The following is a 20244-nucleotide window of genomic DNA, read 5'->3' as shown; positions in this document are numbered from 1 at the left end:
CCAGGTTGGCATGGTCACAGCCTGCTCATCATGCAGTCGGTCCAGTGTGCCCGTGCAGTGGTGGCATCTCCTTGGGTGAGTCCCGAGGGCAGGGGTGACCTGGCCACTAATGGGACACGCAGCATCAGCTCCCGAGGGCAGAGATGACCTGGCTGCTGCTGGCACACACAGCGTTGGCTCCAGGGTTTGATTATAGCTTAGCAACATCTGCAAGTACCTGCCTTTAGCAGAAGAGATGTGGGGAACATGGGGCTCAGGCTGGTCCCAGCCTTGGTCCCTTGTGTACCCATACTGTATGCTATGGCATGCGCTGGTAGTAGGGTTGCACTGGTGATGCTCAGCTTTGGCTCCCTGTTAGTAACAGTGATGCATTCCTCATTTGTTTTTCTGTTTTCAGGTGAATATGGCCCTGGCAGGGAAGCCTTTAGATGTGACTTTCAGCACCTCCAGAGCTGGCCAGTGGAATATGGTTTTTCCCCAGAAAGACGAAATCATCACCAGCTTAGTGTCTGCCTTAGACTCCATGGTAAGAGGCCAGTGGCATCCCTGTGCTCCTCCCTCCTTTCATCTCCCTTTAGTGGGCTGGCTGGGAGTAGGGCTGAGGCAGAAGGGCTGTTGAGCTCATCCCATTCCCTTGGGAAAGCCCAGGAAGCTCCTGGAGCCAGGAAATAAAAACCCTCTCCCACCCTGACAGTCATAAGGATCATAAAGTCAGCCCAAGTTAATCTCAGAGGTGTATTGTTTTCCCATTAATATTTATGTTGGTATCAACTGAATGTAGGGTGCTTGGGTTTTTTTTTTTCCTTGATGTTTTACCAATGTTACCAAGAGCTTTTACACAACGGGAGAACAATGGCTTTTATCTCCGAGAACAAAGAAAATAACTTTCATATCTTTTGACGTAGAATTCCCGGTGGAAACCTTGCCTAAGTCAGCCATGCTTACATAAACAAGATAACTGTCTGGATTAAGTCTTGTGGACCAGAGCTAATCATATTTTTAACTGTGAATGTGATCAAGAAGGGAAAGTGAGTGTGTAGTAACAAATGTCTAATGCAATGCAACGTGCTAAAGAGCCTTGCCTTTTTACAGCCAAGTCATGTTTAATGTATTTATCTTGGATGCGTCTTCTCTACGCAGGTAGGGGTTTTTTCCTCACTATTATTACTAGTTTCCTTCTCTTTGACCATCACACTAAGGAGCAGGTTCCTCAGAGCTGATGCACGCCAAGCAGCTTTGATGATTTATAAACGTGCCATCCCCTACAGCAAATCGTGTTATCGTAGTTTGGCTTCTTAATGAATATACATTATCCTGCAGTCCTTGTTACGTGCTTACACCCAGGCCAGGGGGCCGGGCTGCTCCTGAAATTCAGCCTTTATCCCAGTGCTTCTCCAGTGTCCCCCTGTGCCCACTGAAGCCTGGATGCCTGAATGTGTGCTAACCCAACCATGAGGCCACATGCGTGTCGCCAAATGGGCTTAGGGTTTGGATTTGTTCTGCTTCCAAATCTCACATCCCGTAGATTTTGTATTTAGTTTTGGAGTGTTGGGCTTTTTGATCAAAATACTTCCATTTGCTGCTAGGTTTTTGAGAGGTTTCTTCAAAATACCCGTTTTGGGAGTTGTGATTCAATACCTCCTTCTTGAAGGTGAGCAGGAGGTAAAATGACCCAATATAGAGACTAGTTTAAGCCCACACAAGCCAAGCTCACTGAAGATAGCTTAGTGTGGGGCTGGTCCATGGGCTCTGCTCCCTGTCCTGCTCCCTCCTGGCTACCAGCATCCCCCAGCCCCTCCATGGTGGCAGGCAGTGTGTCTAACAGAGCTGCTTATGGGAACATCCCTGTTTTACCCGTTTAAATAGGGACATGGGGATGGCATCTTCATAGTATCAGTGCTGTAGCAATGGGAATGTAACTCAGGTTGCCAGCACTGTGTAACTATTACAATATAAAAAATAATACTAAAAATGCATATAGATGTGTATTATGTAGAGCAGGAAGTGCACATTACATAAAATGGATTAATGGAGGAAGTCTTTTCCATCTCTTTAATGTTTTGCATAACTGTACAAGAAGAATCATTCGACTAATCCAGACTTTGACCATATTAGTGTTCTGCAGCTGAAATAAGATTCCCGTGCTCTTTGTTTCATTAGAGCTGGTGGAAAAATACAAATAGTTGTTGGTTGGTTGGTTGGGTTTGGGTTGTTTTTTTTTTTACAGGAATGTTTTCTTTTAAAGAAATGCTAAAAAATATTCACTTTTAGGATAGGAAAAAGTGAAGCGAAATAATGGGTAAATAGTTCTTGTTTTCCAGCAAAGCACCGCTCAGCTGGAGCTGTAAAGTGTTTAGGGGATGTCATAAAACCCGTGAAATTCTGACCCAAACCAGAATATTGCTTTTGATGGGGGAATCTTTTGATGGGAAGACCAAAATCCCACTGGAAAATGGCACAGGGATGCCACGGGGGGGGGAGGATGCTCGCACAGCTGCTCTGACCCCGTGCCTCCCGCAGTGCTCGGCGCTCTCCAAGCTGAACGCGGAGGTGGCGTGCATCGCTGTCCATGAGGAGAGCGCCTTCGTGGTGGGCACCGAGAAGGGACGGGTCTTCCTCAGCGCCCACAAGGAGCTGCAGGCCGACTTCCACAAGTTCTGCAGTGAGTATCCCCCAGCAGCGGGCTTCCCCCCCACGCCGGGGTTGGTGCTCCAGTTGTGCCAGCTGGGACTCGCACTGTGCACAGAGGGGTTGTGGTTTGGGGCTCTGCCTGTCTGTGGGGATGAGAGGTGTTTGAAGTGATGGCAGCCCTGCGTGTTGTGATGCTGACACTCAGCTCTCTGCACACATCCATGTCTACTGGCTCCCAAAACCAGCCTGGGAGCTGAGGGGGAGGTGGGAGCTGTGCTGTGAATCCTAGAATGGTTTGTGTTGGAAGGGACCATCAAGCTCATCCAGTTCCAACCCCTGCCATGGGCAGGGACACCTTCCACTAGAGCAGCTTGCTCCAAGCCCCTGTGTCCAACCTGGCCTTGAACACTGACAGGGATGGGGCAGCCACAGCTTCTCTGGGCACCCTGTTCCTGACTGGAGACATGCATTTCTTGAGCAGCATCATTCCTGGCTTGCCAGCCGCTGCTTTACCTACTCCATGCAGGAGCTGGGATGGGATCTGGCTTTGGTGGTGCTGGGGACTGTGAGTGCACATGCATGGTGTTGACAGAAACCATACTGGTGCTTAATCCATTGGAGAGATTGCTCGGGAAGGGCTCACTGTAGTGAAAACATCAACGCTGTCAAGCTGCCAGGGCCACTGTCTGCTCAGGTTATTCACTGCACGTGTGTGGGGTGAGGCAGAATGGCTTTGCAGGAGCAGCTCTGCCCCTCTGTTCTGCCCATGTGGGCAGCTCCCTGCCACCTCCACCTGGAGAGCTGTTAGCTATCCTGCATGCTGTTTTGCAGGACAGGAAGTGTTTGAAGGATGTTTCCTTCATTCAAAGGTGACTCTGCCTCCCTTTCCCACCTCCCATCAGAGGCATGGAGGTACCCAAGTGGTGAACAGCAGCAGGATGGCCAATGGGAGGAAGCTCCCTCTTGTATATTAAATACCAACTGTGTCTTCTTAGAGCTCACAATATGGATGAGCACCTGCAAATCTCACTTTTAGACATGTATATACTGCTGTGCTGGGGCAAGGCACCCGACATTAGACCCTGACTCCCCTCTCTTTTGGTTTCATTTACACCTTTGTCAGAACGAAATGGTCACGTCTGGTTGAAAGCACAAAGTCTTAACGATGGGGTTCAGGCGAAGAGACTGATGCTGGAGACAGGGTGAAACGTGATAACTCTGTCTTGAATTATAAATGGCCCAGGCTCAACTCCGCTCCATAAAGCTCTTAAAACTGGCACGCGGTGGAAAGCATCCCTGGAAGTGCCTCTGATTTATGGTCTAGCTGCCCCCTTAGAAAGGATCTGAATTAATCTAAAGCAGACATCGCTGGGAGATGTAAGAAGCCTCTTATCTCTCTGGGCGTGCAGACCTCGCTCGAACGCTCTCCTTTATCTGAACCTCTGCCTCAGCCTTTCCTGGTGCATGGGGTACTTGACAGTGATCAGGATTAATGTCAATGGAGGAGAGTTAGTGCCCGGCTGAGAGGGCGAGTCAGTCGTAGGAGGATGTGGATGCAGATGCTTTGCACCACCTTGGTCAAACACCCCAGAATAGTTTTCCAGGGCCCGTTTCCCTGTGCTGTGGGAGGCCTGCGGAGCTCTCCAGGGGTTGTGTGGTGTTGGGTGGCTGTCCCCTTTCTTATGTCTAGTTCTGGGGTATTCTGGGTGGCTCTCGCTCCCATCCCCATGATGCCCCAGCCATGGGCTGTTTCCACAGGAGGGATCCACAAGCTCCTACTTGCTTGCCAGGCAGCATCCAGGGTTGATCACCAGCAGAAGCCTGTCGAGGATGATGAAGGAATTAGTCCTTTGCCACCGAAAATCCCTTGTGAATTGCTTTGGATAGAACGGCAGTAATGCACTTGTAGTGTTTAATTTTCTGTGCGTTTAGAGATGCAAGGAAGTCATTGCCGAAGATATGCTTTATTTGAGGTTTAATGGGGGAAATTAGCAGGAAATAGCTGGTATTACCAGGCTACGTGATGCTGAAGGGTAAAAAAGCCTCTGAGAAAGGCGGATTTTCTTTTCCTGAGAGATTGAAGGCTAAGCAGATTGAAACCAGAGAAAAGAAATGTGCTGCCCAATTAATCACAACAGTTTCAGTTCAGCTAAATGGGTAAAACCAGGGAAGGGGGGGGCACACATAGGATCACCAACCCCATGATGGGGTGACTGCCTATCCCACCACCTTCCCCTGCATGTCTGGGGCTGTCTGGGGTTGTGGCACTATCCTAGCTGGGGGACTGGGGTGGGTGGGAGACCTGGGACACCCACATGCCTGGTGCCAATGGGACCCTGTCTTGCCTGGGGTTTGGTGGGCTGGGATGCATTCAGCCCTGGCTAAACGTGATGTAACCTGGCCAGTGGGTTTGATTATTTCACAGCCACTCAGAAGCATGAGTGGCATCACCCATGAGCCCTCTTCTCATTGCAGCATCTTCTGGTTTCTCCTCTCCCCCCCACAGGAGTCCAGCAGAAGAAGGAGCAGGACGCAGAGGTGCAGAAGAAGGCAAAGGAGTGCGGGCGAAGCGTGCTCAGGGTCTCCCCGGACCAGGGATCAGACGTGTACCTCCTCAGGAAGATGGTAGAGGAAGTGTTTGATGTGCTTTATAGTAAGGACCTTCACGCTTCCATTTGGGGATTTGGATTGCCCCTGGGGCTCTGCCCGGCGCCGCTGTCGGATGCGGCTTTTGGCCCCAGCCTGGCTCCCTGGCAGTGGAGCAGGCGCCTGGCAGCGCAGTGTGGTGGGATGTGCTCCTGCGTAGGGTTAGCACTGTGTTGAGATGGGATCTGGCCACTGCTGCTTCACTTCCCAGTGCCCCAAACTGGGCAAAACCAATCCCTGTGCTGGGGGAAGCAATCTCTGCCATGGCTTGAGGGAGATTTTTCAAGCACACCTCTATGCCTGACGCCGTGTCTGCAGCACCTCTTTCACAGGCGCTGCTGGGGCTCTGCACTCTCTCATTCCTTTCCCTGGCAAGTCTATTTAAAAGGAAAAAAGATGATTTTTCTAGCAGGCGGCCCCAGCTCCAAGAGACGAGCTGGTGCCGTTCCAGCACATGCATCATCCCCAGCAATAAAGCTTCTGCAATTAAAATGTAGATGACCATATGGCTGTTGATATGTAACCCAGTGGGTTGCAGAGCTCCCTCCAGGCCCAATCTGCAGAGGCTCGAGCCACAGCAGCTCCTGCTTCTCAGTCAGGAGGTCTTCATGGAGTGGCTGGAGGTAGTGGCTGTGGTCCCAGGTCATCTCCCAGCAGCACCTCTAGGGCTGTGCTGTTCTGAGTAGGAAAAGCAAAGTGGGGTTGTGAAAATGGGCCCCAATATTCCCCCATAACGCTCAGTGGGTTGCATTAGCCCAGCATGATGCTCTGGGGGAGTTCAGGCTGTGTGGCTGGACCAGCTTTTCTGGGAGAAGCTCCGCATCACCATTTGGGATTTGGGGTGTGCTGCCGAGCCTTTCTGGGGCTGTGCAGGTCTCCTTTATCCTGAAGCCTAGGTGTTGCCCCTATTTGTGTGCAGGGTTTGGGAATGGGCACTTCCTCACAATGGGAGTGGGATAATGAATGCTCCCACCCCTGCCCTGTGCTCGCAGGCAGGATTTGCTGCTGCTGGCTGATGTTTAGCGCTTGCTTCACCAGCACCTGGCATGGGCTTCACAGATAGAAGAGGGAGATGGCATCCCTTCCCCAGGGACAGACAGTTGCTGAGGTTTTCTGAAACCACTTAAAGGGCTTGGAAGCAATATTCCTGTTAATGGGGGTTATCACATTCTCTCTCTGCCTTTGAAAGACTGGACCCGAGTGGGAAGGAAGGAGCAATGCAGAAGAGCCAAGGGAATGCGGTAGGGAGGCCGTTTCAGAGGTTTTGCAGGCCTCTTGGGAGCATGAATTATTCATATATGACATACCATAAATGTATAACTGCATAGAAAAGCTTGTTCAGGGTGCATCTGTGCAGGTGGAGGAGGCAGGCGGGCCATCTGTTGGGATGAGTTTGTGATGCTCTTTACCTTGTCAAGGTGCACGGACGTATGTGGGGACAATCTGGCCTGGTCCCCAGTCCAGGGCAGCCAGCACTGCCATAGCAGGAGGAGGTCGGGCATCCCTGGGCCAGTGCTTTTTGGCCTGGCATTGGGTGTAATTCTGTCACTGGGTGTGACTCTGCCTTTGCTGCTGATTCAGTAGGATCAGCCGTTTCCGTCCCTGAGCTGCTCCATGGCAAAACCCACTGGGTGGATGCTCCCCTTCTCGCATGTCCGCTGGGAAAGAGCCTCTCTTGGTTGAATGCGGAGAAATACCGCAGGAGATAATAGGTGCCCCAGGGCGATTCTGTTTCCAACAGCGAGAGAGCTGTCTGAAATTAAGAGTTATCTTTCCTGTGCTTTTTTGGGGGGTGTTATCCTTTCAGTCACCTCCCATCAACAGGGATTGGAAACAAAAAATCTTAGCAAATGCTCAGTCAAAAAGCTCGCGTATTCCCTCCAGAGCCTGGTAATCTCCACACCAACAGGATGACTGATTACTACTGGCTTCTATTAAACAGGCATTAGTGATGATTATTGTCTCTCTTTCGCTAAACCGTGAGGCTGTGCATGGCAGCGCAGGGCTTGGTGAAGGTCACTTTGACAGTAACACATTCCCCATAAAAATATGTTTGGGGAGTTATTGAGTGTTGGGTTGATAAAGAGCCACTGTTGGGCATCAGGAGCATTTTCCTATCGCAAAGAGGAGGTCATGGAGGGAGGTGGAAGGCAGCTAGAGCTGGTGCCTCGGGGCAGGGAAACCATCAGCTTGTAGAAAGTGTACTCATGGTGTTGTGGTTCAAAGGTTCCTTTGGAAACTTCTGTTATTGGCTTAATTAAAACGGTCTCCATCCCGCTTATAAGGAACCTTGATGGCTCGTGGAAGTTGCACGTTGTTAGTTATCACGCGTTCCTTCAAAGAACATATTGAAGGAATCACTTTTAATAAGGACTTGATGACAGCATCACAAGATTTCCAGGGTTTGAGTAAGTTCTTTTGGTGTTTGGTTTTTAAAGAAGAGAGAAAAAAGGTTTTAAGGAAAATCAACAATATGAAATCCTACTGCTATTTAAATGTTCCATGATCTCCTCTGCCTGCCCCTCAACCTTGGAAACAAAGGCGCAGATACATTGCCATGTGGCCAGATGTTCTGCATCTGGACGCTGCTTTGCCAGACAGGTTGCATTCCTTCATGGCTGTTGCTTCTTGCTTCATGCTTTCAGCACCAGGTTTATTGGTTGCAGTGACTTGGGTTGGTTTCCAAAGTAATTTTTCCACAGAGAGCTGGTTTTCCTATGGTGTCTTGCCTGGAGAGCGCTGTAAGCATCTCCAGTTTGGGCATATGTGGGCTCTTTAGCTGGTTTAGAAAATCTCTCTATAGCTGTGATGCTTCCTGGTTCTCTTCTGCTGCTAGGGAAGGGGAAATAGCGTGTTCCTAGCTCCTTGGGGAGATTTTGGTGTCAGACGTACAACAGAACCATGGGGGGACTCTGTGGCCATTCATCAAGGGGAGCTGGTGAGATATCTGGGCTGCTGGAGGTGATTATGCCTCAATACTATGCGTATTGATATTCCTGCTGCCTGTGAACAGTGGGATGGAGGGAGACTGCTGGGTTGTGGGTTTTTTTTCCCTTGTCTTTCAAAGTGCACTGATGCTGCCTGACAGCAACAGCAGTCGAAGTACTTTCCATTCTTCCAGGAGGTAGAATAAGAAAACCACCTGAAAATGAGGTTCCCAGAGTATCTCACTAAACATGAGATAAAAATCAGTGCGAGCCCTTCAGCCTCCTTTGTCAGCTCTCAGCTCCCTCCTGGTGTGCCAGCAACCACATCCTTCACTGGTACGCGGGGTGGGCTTGCGCCAGGTGACCCCAACTGAGGATTTTACTGTGCAACCCGAAGGATGAGACATCTGCTTATTGGGTTTTGTGAGCTTCTTATTAATTAGCTCTTTTAGAAAGGGCTTGTAGGGCCTTGCATGATGAGTGCAGAGGTAGGAACAGGTTTTCTTCCCATAACATATCTGTTGGTATCTCTTGCTCCTGCATTTACTCCTCCAGCCCGGCTCAGCCCTGGTTGGGGTCACAGGGTGTCTGTCAGTGTGTAACACTGTCCCCTCCTCAGGTGAAGCTGTGGGGAAGAGCAGCGTGGTCCCTTTGCCCTACGAGAGGTTCCTGAAAGAGCCGGGCTCGCTGGTGGTGGTTGGTTTGCCTGAGGGGATCAGCTTCAAGAAACCCATGGAGTATGATGTGAAGTCCCTGATGGCCATCCTGGAGCACAGCCACAGCATCCGCTTCAGGCTAAAAAGGTTATTTTGGGGGTCCCCAAGGGGTGGGAGGGCAGCGAGCCCTTGGGATGGCAGAGATTTTGAGTGGAGCAGGCAGGAGGGTCCTTCCCATGTCCCATCTTCTTCTCCCAGACCCAGAAACCTGGGTCCCGCTGTGCCAAAGCCAGCCTTGCATAGAGGTTTATCAGTGTCGGGTGGCTCGAGACCATTTCGGACTTGTTCCTATAATAAGAGCACATAAACGTGCCCATTAACCACAGCACTTTACGTGTCTCTGCCAAAATTTCCGCTGCAGTAAGCTAAGTGCTTTTCTGTCTCCAGAGGGGTTTCCAGTGTAAATGCTGCAAGCTTCTTCTCAGGCTGAGATGAGATGGGTTTTTTAACACCAGGCGAGGAAGGAGGCAGGGGAACGCAGTGGGGCCATCTCCCCATTTTGGCCATGTTTTCACAAGAGACTCATCAGGTTTTGGGTGCTTTCCCCCTGCATTTGCCTGGCTGGCAGCACCTTGGATCCGTTCAGAGAAATGCTGAGCGCTACCAAATACCTTCTCTGAAGACTCGGCACTTGTGGAAAATGAGGCTGAGACAGCTAAAAGTAGGACACAGAATCTGAGCCGTCTGTGAGCTCACGGCCGCCTGTCTCATGTGAAGCATGCGAGCTTCCTCAATCCAAAGCTCATCGCTGGGCTGACTGAGGTCCCCTTGAACATACCCTGGGTCCTGGGGGCTGGATCAGGCAATCGAGTCAAGTAGTGATCACGTAAATCATTGAACTCCTTAAACTCACTGGGCTGTGGGGCTAGGCAGCTTTGCTTTAGGTAATATAAACGCTTTGAACCATAAGACCAACCTGCTCCATTTAAAGAAGACAAAAAAGGTCCAGATGCCTGAAGAAGCTCAAGAGGTTGAATGATGGCTGTCATTTCTAAAACGGAGAGCTTGGCAGTGCAGCGTGTTCCACCCTCCTTATCATAGAACGGTTTGGGTTAGAAAGGACCTTAAGGTCATCCAGTTCCAACCCCCTGCCATGGGATAGGACACCTCACACTAGACCATGTTGCTCAACCTGGCCTTGTCCTTCCCTCTGTACACCCTTGCTTGTCCATGCTTATCAGTGCCATGAACCCAAACGAACCTATTTTTTCCCTTCCTTTTCTCCCTTCCATCCCCTCAGGCCGGTGGATGAGCCCAGCCGAGACCCAAACCCCAGCGTCGAGTTGAGTTGTACCTCCCTCACCCCTAAGGGTGGACGAGACTCTGGTGCCAACGGCCCCGTGGCCAAATCCTGCAGCCAGGACAGCGTCACTGTCACCAACTTATTGTACGGCGTCTCGGTGCCCACCCAGATGGCCGTAGACATAAAGCAAGAGGTGTCATCCGGGCCGAGCGCGGCCGGCGAGGCGCTGCTGCCCAGGCCCGCGGGAGAGCTGAAGGTGCCTTCCTCACAGGAGTACAGCGACTGCTGTGGTAATAGCCTGGAGTTTGCTCTCAGACGAGGGCACCCCCCCGGCGCTGACAGGGTGTTTTGGGGGTCCTCGGATGAAAGTCGGTGGCAAGGCTTTGGCCCGTATGGAGATGAGCGGATCCCAGCCCTTCCCTGGGTGCCTGTACGGTGCCGATGGGATGCACCTCCATTCTTGCCCTGGAATGCTGGGTGCTGCGCCATGAGGCTGGAAGGGGAAATGATCATGGTAGGGGTTCAATCTGGCCATGACCCCACCGGGTTGTCACAAGGCAGGGGGCATGGAGGAGAGCCAGAAGGGTCAAGTCAGCGTCACCGGTGGGGGGCAGCACGCAGGGTGTTGTTTGGGTGCCCAAAGCATCGGTTGGGGTCTCATCAGCCCTTTCTCCTTGTCTCACCTCTTGTCCAGGACAGAAATCGTCGGTCTCTGGAGGTCCCCTCATCCAGAACGTGCATTCATCCAAGCGCATCCTCTTCTCCATCGTCCACGACAAGACAGGTCCGTGTCCCACTCTGATGTTGGAGGTGACCAGCAGCCACCTTTTAGGCATAGGGTTCACCCTGGCCCAGTCTCTCCCCATGCTCTGCAGGAACCTGGCAGTCCTGGAAATGCTGCTGTGGGGATCTTTTCCCTTTACTTGCTGCAACATCTCGGCATCGCAGCCAAGACCTTCTTCCTTGCTTGGCTCCGTCCCTGCCATCTTCACGGTGCTTGGTCCTCAGGCACTGCTGCCTGGCTGGGAAATCCCATCCCTGCTTCACGCACAGGGAGCTGGGGCACAGCTTGGGGTGAGGCCATTGAGCCCGAGCTGCAAACAGCAAATACCCACTGAAAGCTTGGAGTTAGTTCGAAATAAGTGAAACCCACCAGCCCCAGTGTGATTCTGCAGCAGTGCCTAGGGGGATCAGCAATGGGGAGCACACTGTGCCATTCCCCCACCTCCACCCCGCCAAAAGGAAATGCAGCCTAAAAATGTTGACATTTTTACATCAAAACCCTTGCCTGCCTGCATCAAAAAGAAGAAAAAGCATGGGTGGGGAAGCTGGGAAAAAGTAAGAGATGAAAAAAGCTCCTCTGTGAAACGGCCATGCCTTTGAAAGGTGAATTTCAGGCTGAGCTTGCTCTGTCCCAGAGGGTCTTTCATTTTGGGGTTGAGAAGTTTTATGGGATCATTCCTTAGGAATCTGCTTTGCGCATGCATGGCTGCAAGGGAGGTTGCTTGGGGCTGGGGAACCCCAGACCTTCTCTGCCAACCTGGCAAAATCCACTCAGGAAGAGGAAAAGCATTATTTTTGGAGCAGCAAAGTCTTGTTCCTGCTTCCCAGCGCTTCGCGAGAGAAAAGTGCATCTGCTGTGTACAAACCATATGGAAGTTCCTTATTTCTTGTATTTTGTTTTGATAGATAAGTGGGACAGTTTTATAAAAGAAACTGAAGATATCAACACCCTTAGGGAGTGCGTGCAAATTCTGTTTAACAGCAGATATGGTGAGTAGGAGTTAATATCCCATTATGCATCTGCAGCGCTTGTGGTTTGCATATCATTATATAGCAATCATTTTTGTTCCCTAACACAGCAGCAGAAGCCATATGCTAGAGCTCCCTTCTCTTCCCAACACATTTAGCTCAGCAGCTCCCAGGCTCTGGGTGTCTGATGAAGGTTATGTCAATATTTCCATTTGGAACCCCCCCCACCATCAAGGAATTTATAGCTGGGCTGTAAAGCAGCCCTGGTTTGAAGTGTGGAAGGCCGGATCAGAGCACCCGGGCACCACCGGTGCTTGCAGGCAAGAGGGAGCAGTGGGATGCAGCCGTTTTCAACTCACATGGCAGGGGAAAAAAGAAGGTTATCGTGATTGCAGCTGCTTCTTTCCCACCTGCATGGCTTACGTGTGTCGATGGTGCTCTCCTTGCCATGGGCAGTGCTTTTGGGTTAGTTCCTGGGTGTTTGGGCAGCTTGGGAATGGGCTGATGGGCTGAGTTTGTCACCTGTACTATCCCCATCAGGCTGTCTAATTCATGAGGTATTGACAGGTTACAGATGAGCCTTATAACTTAAAACCTGTGTATGTGCTGTGCAACTTGTGGGTTATAGATGGGCTATAGATGAGCTCTGTAACTTATAATCTACATATGTGCTATGCAACTTGTGAGCTCAGGAACCTGCTGCACTCACAGGGAGGTTGGAGTGGGCCATGGGCCACCGCAGCCCCGGCTTGAACAACACTGGGTGCATTTGGAGGTTTTGGAGGACACCATTTGCTGCTGTGCTGTCTCCCTGTTGTCCCATCTCTATCTCCATTGTCTCCCCATTGCCTCATCCAAGGCCAGGTTGGATGGGGCTTTGAGCAACCTGGCCTGGGGGAAGGTGTCCCTTCCCAAGGTAGGGGGTTAGAACTACTTGAGCTTTGAGGCTCCTTCCAACACAAACCATTCTATGATTCATTCTGTGAACTGCTCCTGGGGCTCCCCTTCTGCGACAAGCAAAGAAGAGGACAGGAGGCACTCGCCCTGCTCAAGTTCAAGCCTTTATACCTCTATTTCATCATCTGTAGAAAGCAAAGCGTGCATTTAAGTGAAAACCATGGGTTCCCCTTTCAGCCGAAGCCTTGGGGTTAGACCACATGGTCCCCGTCCCGTACCGGAAGATCGCCTGTGACCCCGAGGTGGTGGAGATCATCGGCATCCCGGACAAAATACCCTTCAAAAGACCTTGCACCTACGGCGTCCCCAAACTCAAGCGGATACTGGAGGAGAGGCACAACATCCATTTTGTCATCAAAAGGTGGGTGGCGAGGAAGGCAGGGGAGAGTGCACGGCCTCGAGGGGATCGGGGGTTTAAGCTGTTCTCTCCATCATCACAGGGTTGGTTTTGACCCTCATTTTACCCTCTTTATGGGAAAGAGCTAGAGTTGTTCAGCTCTTTTTCTCCCCAGAAACTTCTGTTTTCCATCCCTCTCTCCTTGTTTGTGAGGATGTGGCAGGGCCGGCCATACTATAGCCACCCGCCGAGCCCCGTCACCCTGTTGTAAGTCCATACAGACATTCCCAGTGCCACCCAAGCATTTCAGGTGGTAATGGGACCTCTGATCATGGCACAGTGGCATTTGGTGAATGAGAGCGGTGCCTCTGGGTGGGAGGAGGAGCATCCATATTCACAATGCACAGGGATTCTCCTCCACGTTTTGTGGTGACCACTTATGGGCATCCTGTGTGTATGATGATGAGGATGTGTTGCCTACAAGCAGGGTGTTGTGTCTTAGTGTCTGCATTTGCGTTGGAGTAGGAGGAATGGATGCTCCCCTGGTTATCTCTGTGCTGTGCAGCTCCTCTTTGCTTCTCTGTCAGGAAAATCTGCTTTATAACATATTAATTCAGTCCTGCCTGTACAGCACTTGTGTTATTCTCCTGCTAGAGGTGTGAAACCGGGGTGCAGAAAAACCCCAGGCTCACACAAGGGCTGAAATACTGACATCAACAGGACTCAGGCATCCTACGAGGAATTACCTTTCCTGATGTCAGCTGCTGGAGGAGCCACTTTGGCCTGTGCCAGACTGGATCAGGCACCAGGATGTGGCCCTGACACACTTTGCTCCCATGAGCAAAGCTGTGTGTGACACTAAAATAGGATATTCAGGAGATGGGTGACAGCCAGTCAATGGTCTGTGTCCTGAAGCGAAGGTCCAGCAACAGCTACTTCAGTCCTACTGTCTCTTTTGGTAAAGCCAACCTATCGCGCTGCATTTAATAATTAAATTAAGAGAATGACTTAGAAGCAGATTTAAAGGTGTTTTAGTTGAAAAGCTGCAAGGTTGCTTGGTTGCACAACAAGCTATAAGGCTTTTTTTCAGCTGAAAAATTCATTCCCTTTTTTTAGAGAATGAATAAAATTACAATTTTGACTTGGTTTAATGTTGTTCATTAATAAAACCTAAATTTCAGCCATTAAAAGCACCTATTTCTAATCCCTTTTTCCCCCTTTCTTCCTAGGATGTTTGACGAGAGAATTTTTACAGGTACGTCCACCACATCCTTTGATTTATTGCCCACCAAATTGAAAGATTATCCAGAGAAGCAGACTTGAAATAATGTCATCTCTGAGCATCAAAAGTGCAGGACACATGCAGTTACCCTCGATGAGGAGAAGCCTTGTTTGTGCCCTACACCCAGGCGTGCTGAGATTGCCTTTGCCTGGGGTCAGTGCACGCACAGTGCACCCCTTAAGTAGTGTTTTGAGGGTTAAGGCAACAATTCCCTGGCTCCCTGTGCCAGGCAGAGCTGCAGCTACAAGCAGCACGCAGCATGTTTCTATGCTTGCAGGAGGAACTAAAATCGCTGCTCACTGGTAAACCTTTCTGCTTTTTGGCTGGGAAGTGCTAGCATCATCCAGCCGCTGACTGTTTTTAACAGAGAAACGACACAAATCCAGTGACAAAACCCCAGGGAAGCAGTTTCTTTGGCTTTCTTTGCCCTGTGTTTTTACTCCTTTTGGTTTGTGCTGGAGAAGCCAGGCCAACTGCTTCTTGGCAAACAAAGAGACATGAACTGATGCCCCCATCCCACCACCTTGATACCTGTCTGAAACACGGCCCTGTACCTGAATTTGTCACTTCCCGGCCCCGCTCCCAGATTGCCTGGGCTTGGCTGGTGAGTAAAGATGTGTTTTGGGTGGCTGTTTGGGGTTTTTCTCCCAAGCCACCAACCCCACACATTGGCAGCTGTCCAGACACCTCCTCAAATATCTCCACCAGCCAGATTAACCTCTGTGGCCTCATGGCTGCCCCAAACCCAAAGATGCTCCTTGGGGATGATGCCCCAGAGCCACCCAAAGGGGACCTCCCGCATCATGCCTCCATAGGGGGGATTTCTTTGTGTCTCTATTCCCATTAATGACTCTCTTTCTCAAGAAAAGGATTTCTTTAAGCTCTTCCCCAAGGGATGAACTGCTGAACTGTGTTTTGGGATGCTTGTGTTTTCCTTGTAAATCCATCACGGTCGCATGGTATCCATGGGCAGGCATCGCACACATCTGTGCTGCAAGCTTGGGGGTTACATGGCAGGGAGGTGCAGGTGGAAATGAGGAGATGAGGAAGCAAACCCAGCAGGACTGGGGTGGATGGTGGTTCCCCCTCCCCTGCATGATCCCTGCAGGGCTACCAGAAGCAAAACACATTAAACCTGTGTTTTTGTGATTCGTGTCAGCACATCTGACTGTGCAGGGGGGAGGAAAAAGCATCTGCTGAGTCAGGAGGTGCTGTTTCTGCAAAGACACTGTTTTCGGAGCAGAGCTGTATTTTAAGTTGCCAACTGCAAAGTATCCCAAAGCTTCCCTGTACAGTTTTGCTCACCCTTTAATTAAAATACCCACCACTGCTAGGAAACCTATTTTTGCTACTCCCCTGGGTAGCAGCTTCAGGCAGGCTTTGCTGCTGCAAGAACAAGATTTGGTCCATAGAAAGCACAAATTAAAAGGAGCCTTTTGGACTTTTGGAGGATAAATAGTGTCTTTAAGGCTCTATATTGGTGCTGCTCCCATTGCCAGAGCCCTGCCCTTCCTTGCAGGCTGGAGCTGAAAGGAAAAAGGCTTCATGTTCCTATGGATGGGATGTTTTCTAGGAGGGTGGGGATATCATGATGACGCTTTGAGACCAGTGAAGGGCCTTTGGCAGCAGCTGTTTAACAAGACACCTATGTGGTTTCTGCAGCCTCATGGTGTAATTTCATTCCCTCCTTCCTCCAGCACTAATCCTTCAGCTCTTTGCTCACCTTCCCTGCCCGATTTTATTTCCTACCCTGCCTTCAGATCATTCTTTTCATCTCCAAGGTCATTGCTGAGGCTTCATTTCGGCTCCTTTCAGGCTGCTGAGGAACAGGGAAGGGGAAGGGGCTGTTTTTCATGGTGACAGGATGCTTTTGTCCCTCTCTGTGTCGCTCCAGCAGAGATTTCTCTCACTGCATGTGGGTTGGGGGTACAGAGCAAGGCTGCTTGTGTCACCACTGCTCTGGGCTTTGCTGAGTTCCTGCCAGTACTGCACATTCCCTCCTTTGGGACAGGGCTCTCCCCACTTCGGGGATGCTCCTGCACCACTGGTCCATGGCCCTCAGCACTGCCTGGCTTTCCCAAACTCTCAGTATCCTATCCTGGCAGCCAGCAGCCCTTTCCAGAGGTGCTCCATCCCTAGCAGGGCTTCCCAGCATGTCCTGGCATATACAGAGGTTTAAACAAGCATTTTGCCATTATTATAATGGTAAACCCAGTGAAAGCTGCACCCTTCTCTTTGCAAGCAGATGAAAACCTGTCCCCCACCCTGACCTCAGCTCTGGGCTTGGGAGGCGGAAAGAAGCGGAGGTGGAAAAGCTGCATCGTTTGCATCTCTGGTTGCTAATTCTGGTTCTTGCTTCTCCTTCCAACCTGCACCCAGCACCAGGAAGCAAATTTACCAAAGAGCCAACCAAGCTGGAGCCCTCCAGCCCCCCCGGGGAGATCTCCCCCGAGCCGCACCGTGGGGCTGCGCTGGACCTGGCGGGGACCTCCCAGGCCAACAGCAGGTAAGAGATGCTCCGTCCCCAAAGTGACATCCCTCTAGGGTTGTTTTGGGGTCATTAATGTGCACAGCAGGTTATTGCTTTGGGCATTGGTTGGGGAGGGTGTGATGGGTGCAATTCAGTAAGCTGCAGTCAGGGAGCTGGTGTAGGTAGCGTGGTGGGAAGGTGGGTGGCTAAAAGGGGAGTTGCTTTCCTGCCTCTCTGAAACCCCACTGTGGTGGTACAGCTGGCCAGCACAGGAGGAGGCCAAGCATCCGTGGCCTTTTGCAAGCCAAATTTGGAATCATTGATTTTCATAGAATCGTAGGGGGTGGAAGGGACCTGAAAGCTCAGCCAGTTCCAACCCCCTGCCATGGGCAGGGACACCTTCCACTAGAGCAGCTTGCTCCAAGCCCCCTGTGTCCAACCTGGCCTTGAACACTGCCAGGGATGGGGCAGCCACAGCTTCTCTGGGCGCCCTGTGCCAGTGCCTGGGTTGGCTTGCCTGGACCAGGTCTCTGTGGCTGATGTTTTATGCTGTGTATTAGTATCATACACGGGTTGAAATGGTCAGGGTTCAGCACCCCCAAATGCTGTGCTGTGAAGCAGGGTCTTGCACGGAGGCAAGGGGGGGGGGGGGCTACCTTGGGTGTCCCTGAGAAACCAGGGCTGGCTGAGTGACTCCAGCCCCTTTCATCAGCTGCGAACTCAGTGCACTGTGTGATTCAGCCCCTTCCAACCATTTAAAACGGGTTGGAGGAATCACACCCTACACGTGCCTGTTTCTCTTCTCAATAACGAAGGGACTGGATGGAAGCCTCATCCGGAGATGTCTGCAATGGGAACTTGGCTGGACTGGGTCCCAGCCTGAGGTGCTTCCCTGGAGTGACAGGGAATTAAACCCAAATCTCCAGAATCTCAGCTAAAGCTTAGACACAAAACCATCCTTCAGCCACTTTTTTGCTCTCTGCACCTTGCTGAATCGCTCCATGTCTGGAGGCATTTAGACTCAGGGAGCAGCAGAGCATCCCCTGCACACTGGGTACCAGGGGAAACAGTGATACTTCAGATACCACTGGCCTCTAAGCACACTGCAGGGCTGAAATCTGGCCTGAGGCTCCTCGTTTTCCCCTTCATTTGTTAACATTTGCAATTAGGACGCTTTTATTTTTTGCAACAGAGGATCCCACTGTGCAGTTAAATTGGTGTGACTGGAAACAAGAAGGTGATAGGATGGGATATTAGGGATGCTGAGCTGGTTTCTGCAAAGCAATAGGTAGATAACAAGCTGGGAGCATGCTGGTGGGGTGGGAGCCACTGCAGAGCTCCAAGGGTGACCAGAGGCTTGTGATTCCCATACAGCCCTCACTGATGCTGCACTGTCCCCATCTCACCTGCTGCACTCCAGCCCTGGGCCAGGTACAGGTTGCACGGAGCAGTAAAACCACTGTAGAAAACCCTGTGGGGGAAAGCCAGTGTTTTTTAGGGGTGGCTTGGATTTTCCTCCCCATGGTAGTGCTGTGATATGGATGGGCTGGGCTGAGCTGGGCTGGGCTGGGCTAAGCATTTCCACTGGTGTAACCCTGGCACAACCCAAAGAGTCCCTTTAGAATTTACCCTAGTTGTATGTATAGATGCTTTGTTTCTGATTTACTCTGTGTGTGCATGGCCATTGACTTGGGCCATGGACCCTGAGGTTCATATACATTTCTGGTTACAAAGGGAATCATGAATCAAGGGTGTTGCACAGCTTCCTTTGTCTGCCACAGGGGTAAGCTCAACTGTCCCAGTGCATTGATAACACCTACCTGCAGGAAAATAGAGCCGGCTATTCAAATCCCACTTTGTTCTTCCTGCAAATGAGAAACCTCTGTTCCCTGGCAGGAGCAGAGCATTCCCATAGCAGTGGTCCACCCAGGTCAGAGTCCAGCTCAGGGCCAGAGGGGTAACACACTCCCCAGGGAAACTCCTCCCAAGTTTCCCTAGTGAAAGGTTGACCCTGACCTGATGTGGGAGAGTTAAAAACCCTTCCCAAGGCTCCCAGGTGTAATATACACAGTACTTCCTAGACCAGAGATCCTTTTTACCCATACCACATTTAGAAGAGCATTACAAGAGCACTCCTGGCTTCCTTTGTGTTGCCTCTAGTTTGTTCTGCTGACGCTGCTGAGTGGATTTAGGTGAGAGAAGTGCTTTTGAACATCTCCCCTGAGCCAGCAGGGATGTGGCGCTGGCTCAGAAGGGTTTTCCTTCCCCCCAAAGGACCAGCATCATGGAGAAGCGTGTTTTTCCAGTGCTGTTCCTTAGTGCCAAAGAGCATTGGTTGTTCTTGTTTAAGAGAGAGACAGACAGCAAATGTGTCCTGAGAATGCAAAATAATCTCATTTGGATGCTGAACACCTTCTGTAAATTCCTAGGCATGTGAAGTTAACTGCAGACGTGAGTTTGGGATAGTGCCCAGTTTTCAGGGGAGAAAAGCTTTGAGCAGAATAAATATTTACCAAATCAATTGACTTTTTTCCTTCCTCCCTATTTGCTTTAGCTCCATGAGTAACCACATTGTAATGATGCTTTATGCACTCCTCTCTGCTGCAAAGGGTTGGAGTCAGCCAGGTTTTGGGCTTAAAACCCCTCTTGCTTTCAGGAACTCTCTGCTGCAGTTACATCCATCAGTGTGTAGAGGCAGGGCTGCGACCAGCAGTGGTGCAGCAGCAGGAAGGGTTTGGGAGCAGGGCTTATTTGCAGAGAAACCTGCAGGCTGTGGCTTTTCCTTGCAGCCACAGATGCTGTGCCACTGCTGGGACCGCGAGTGCAGTGTCCCCAGGGACCTCTCCACAGCCCTTGCCTGGCATCACAGGGGCTGCAGGGTTTCTCCCTCCTGCCAGGGCCAGTCCTATGCTCACCACTGGGTTTGAAGCTCTCTCTTTGACCACTTCTCTTGTCTGCCTTTCCCTTCTAGGTCTGAGAAGTGTAGTGTGTCTGAAAGCTGTGAACCAGGTGAGGAATAATTCATTTTCTCTTGCAAAATAGTGGTATGGGGAGGAGGGCAAAGAGAAAGCTGCCTGCAAAGTAATTTGGATGTGCAGCACCAGTTACCTGTTTGCCCCATGGCATAGTTCTATAAGGACTTTATTCCCATTTGATAGAAGCAGAGATGAAGGCTCTTACCCTGTGACCCTTCAGCTGGGTCCTGGAAGTGAAATAATGAGACTTGAGCATGTTACTGAATGCAAAGCTAAGGGAAGTCTTTAGTCTCTGTGTTCCCTTCTCC

The 20244-nt window shown here is 50.8% G+C and overlaps 1 protein-coding gene across 5 annotated transcripts in view; it reads left to right on the top strand.

Annotated features, from left to right (window-relative positions):
* Positions 1-20244, top strand: part of GTF2IRD1 (GTF2I repeat domain containing 1) — a 63125-nt gene that overhangs the window by 21657 nt on the left and 21224 nt on the right. For all 5 annotated transcript variants that reach the window (XM_057410714.1, XM_057410713.1, XM_057410711.1 and 2 more), the window contains exons 2-12: positions 398-526; positions 2521-2662; positions 5138-5284; positions 8824-9007; positions 10161-10453; positions 10858-10947; positions 11853-11936; positions 13050-13233; positions 14439-14464; positions 16877-16997; positions 19933-19970. In XM_057410714.1, coding sequence (XP_057266697.1) covers positions 404-526; positions 2521-2662; positions 5138-5284; positions 8824-9007; positions 10161-10453; positions 10858-10947; positions 11853-11936; positions 13050-13233; positions 14439-14464; positions 16877-16997; positions 19933-19970 — 1432 coding nt within the window. In that variant the 5' untranslated portion in view covers positions 398-403. The remainder of the gene's footprint in view (positions 1-397; positions 527-2520; positions 2663-5137; positions 5285-8823; positions 9008-10160; positions 10454-10857; positions 10948-11852; positions 11937-13049; positions 13234-14438; positions 14465-16876; positions 16998-19932; positions 19971-20244) is intronic.

The sequence above is a fragment of the Pezoporus wallicus genome, unplaced genomic scaffold (genome assembly GCF_028554395.1).
Source record: "Pezoporus wallicus isolate ANWC-B61680 ecotype Strahan unplaced genomic scaffold, APGP_CSIRO_Pwel_v1 contig_8705, whole genome shotgun sequence".
Classification (NCBI taxonomy): domain Eukaryota; kingdom Metazoa; phylum Chordata; class Aves; order Psittaciformes; family Psittacidae; genus Pezoporus; species Pezoporus wallicus.
The sequence above is the reverse complement of the archived record's forward strand: the minus strand, read 5'-3'. Positions and strand labels throughout refer to the sequence as shown.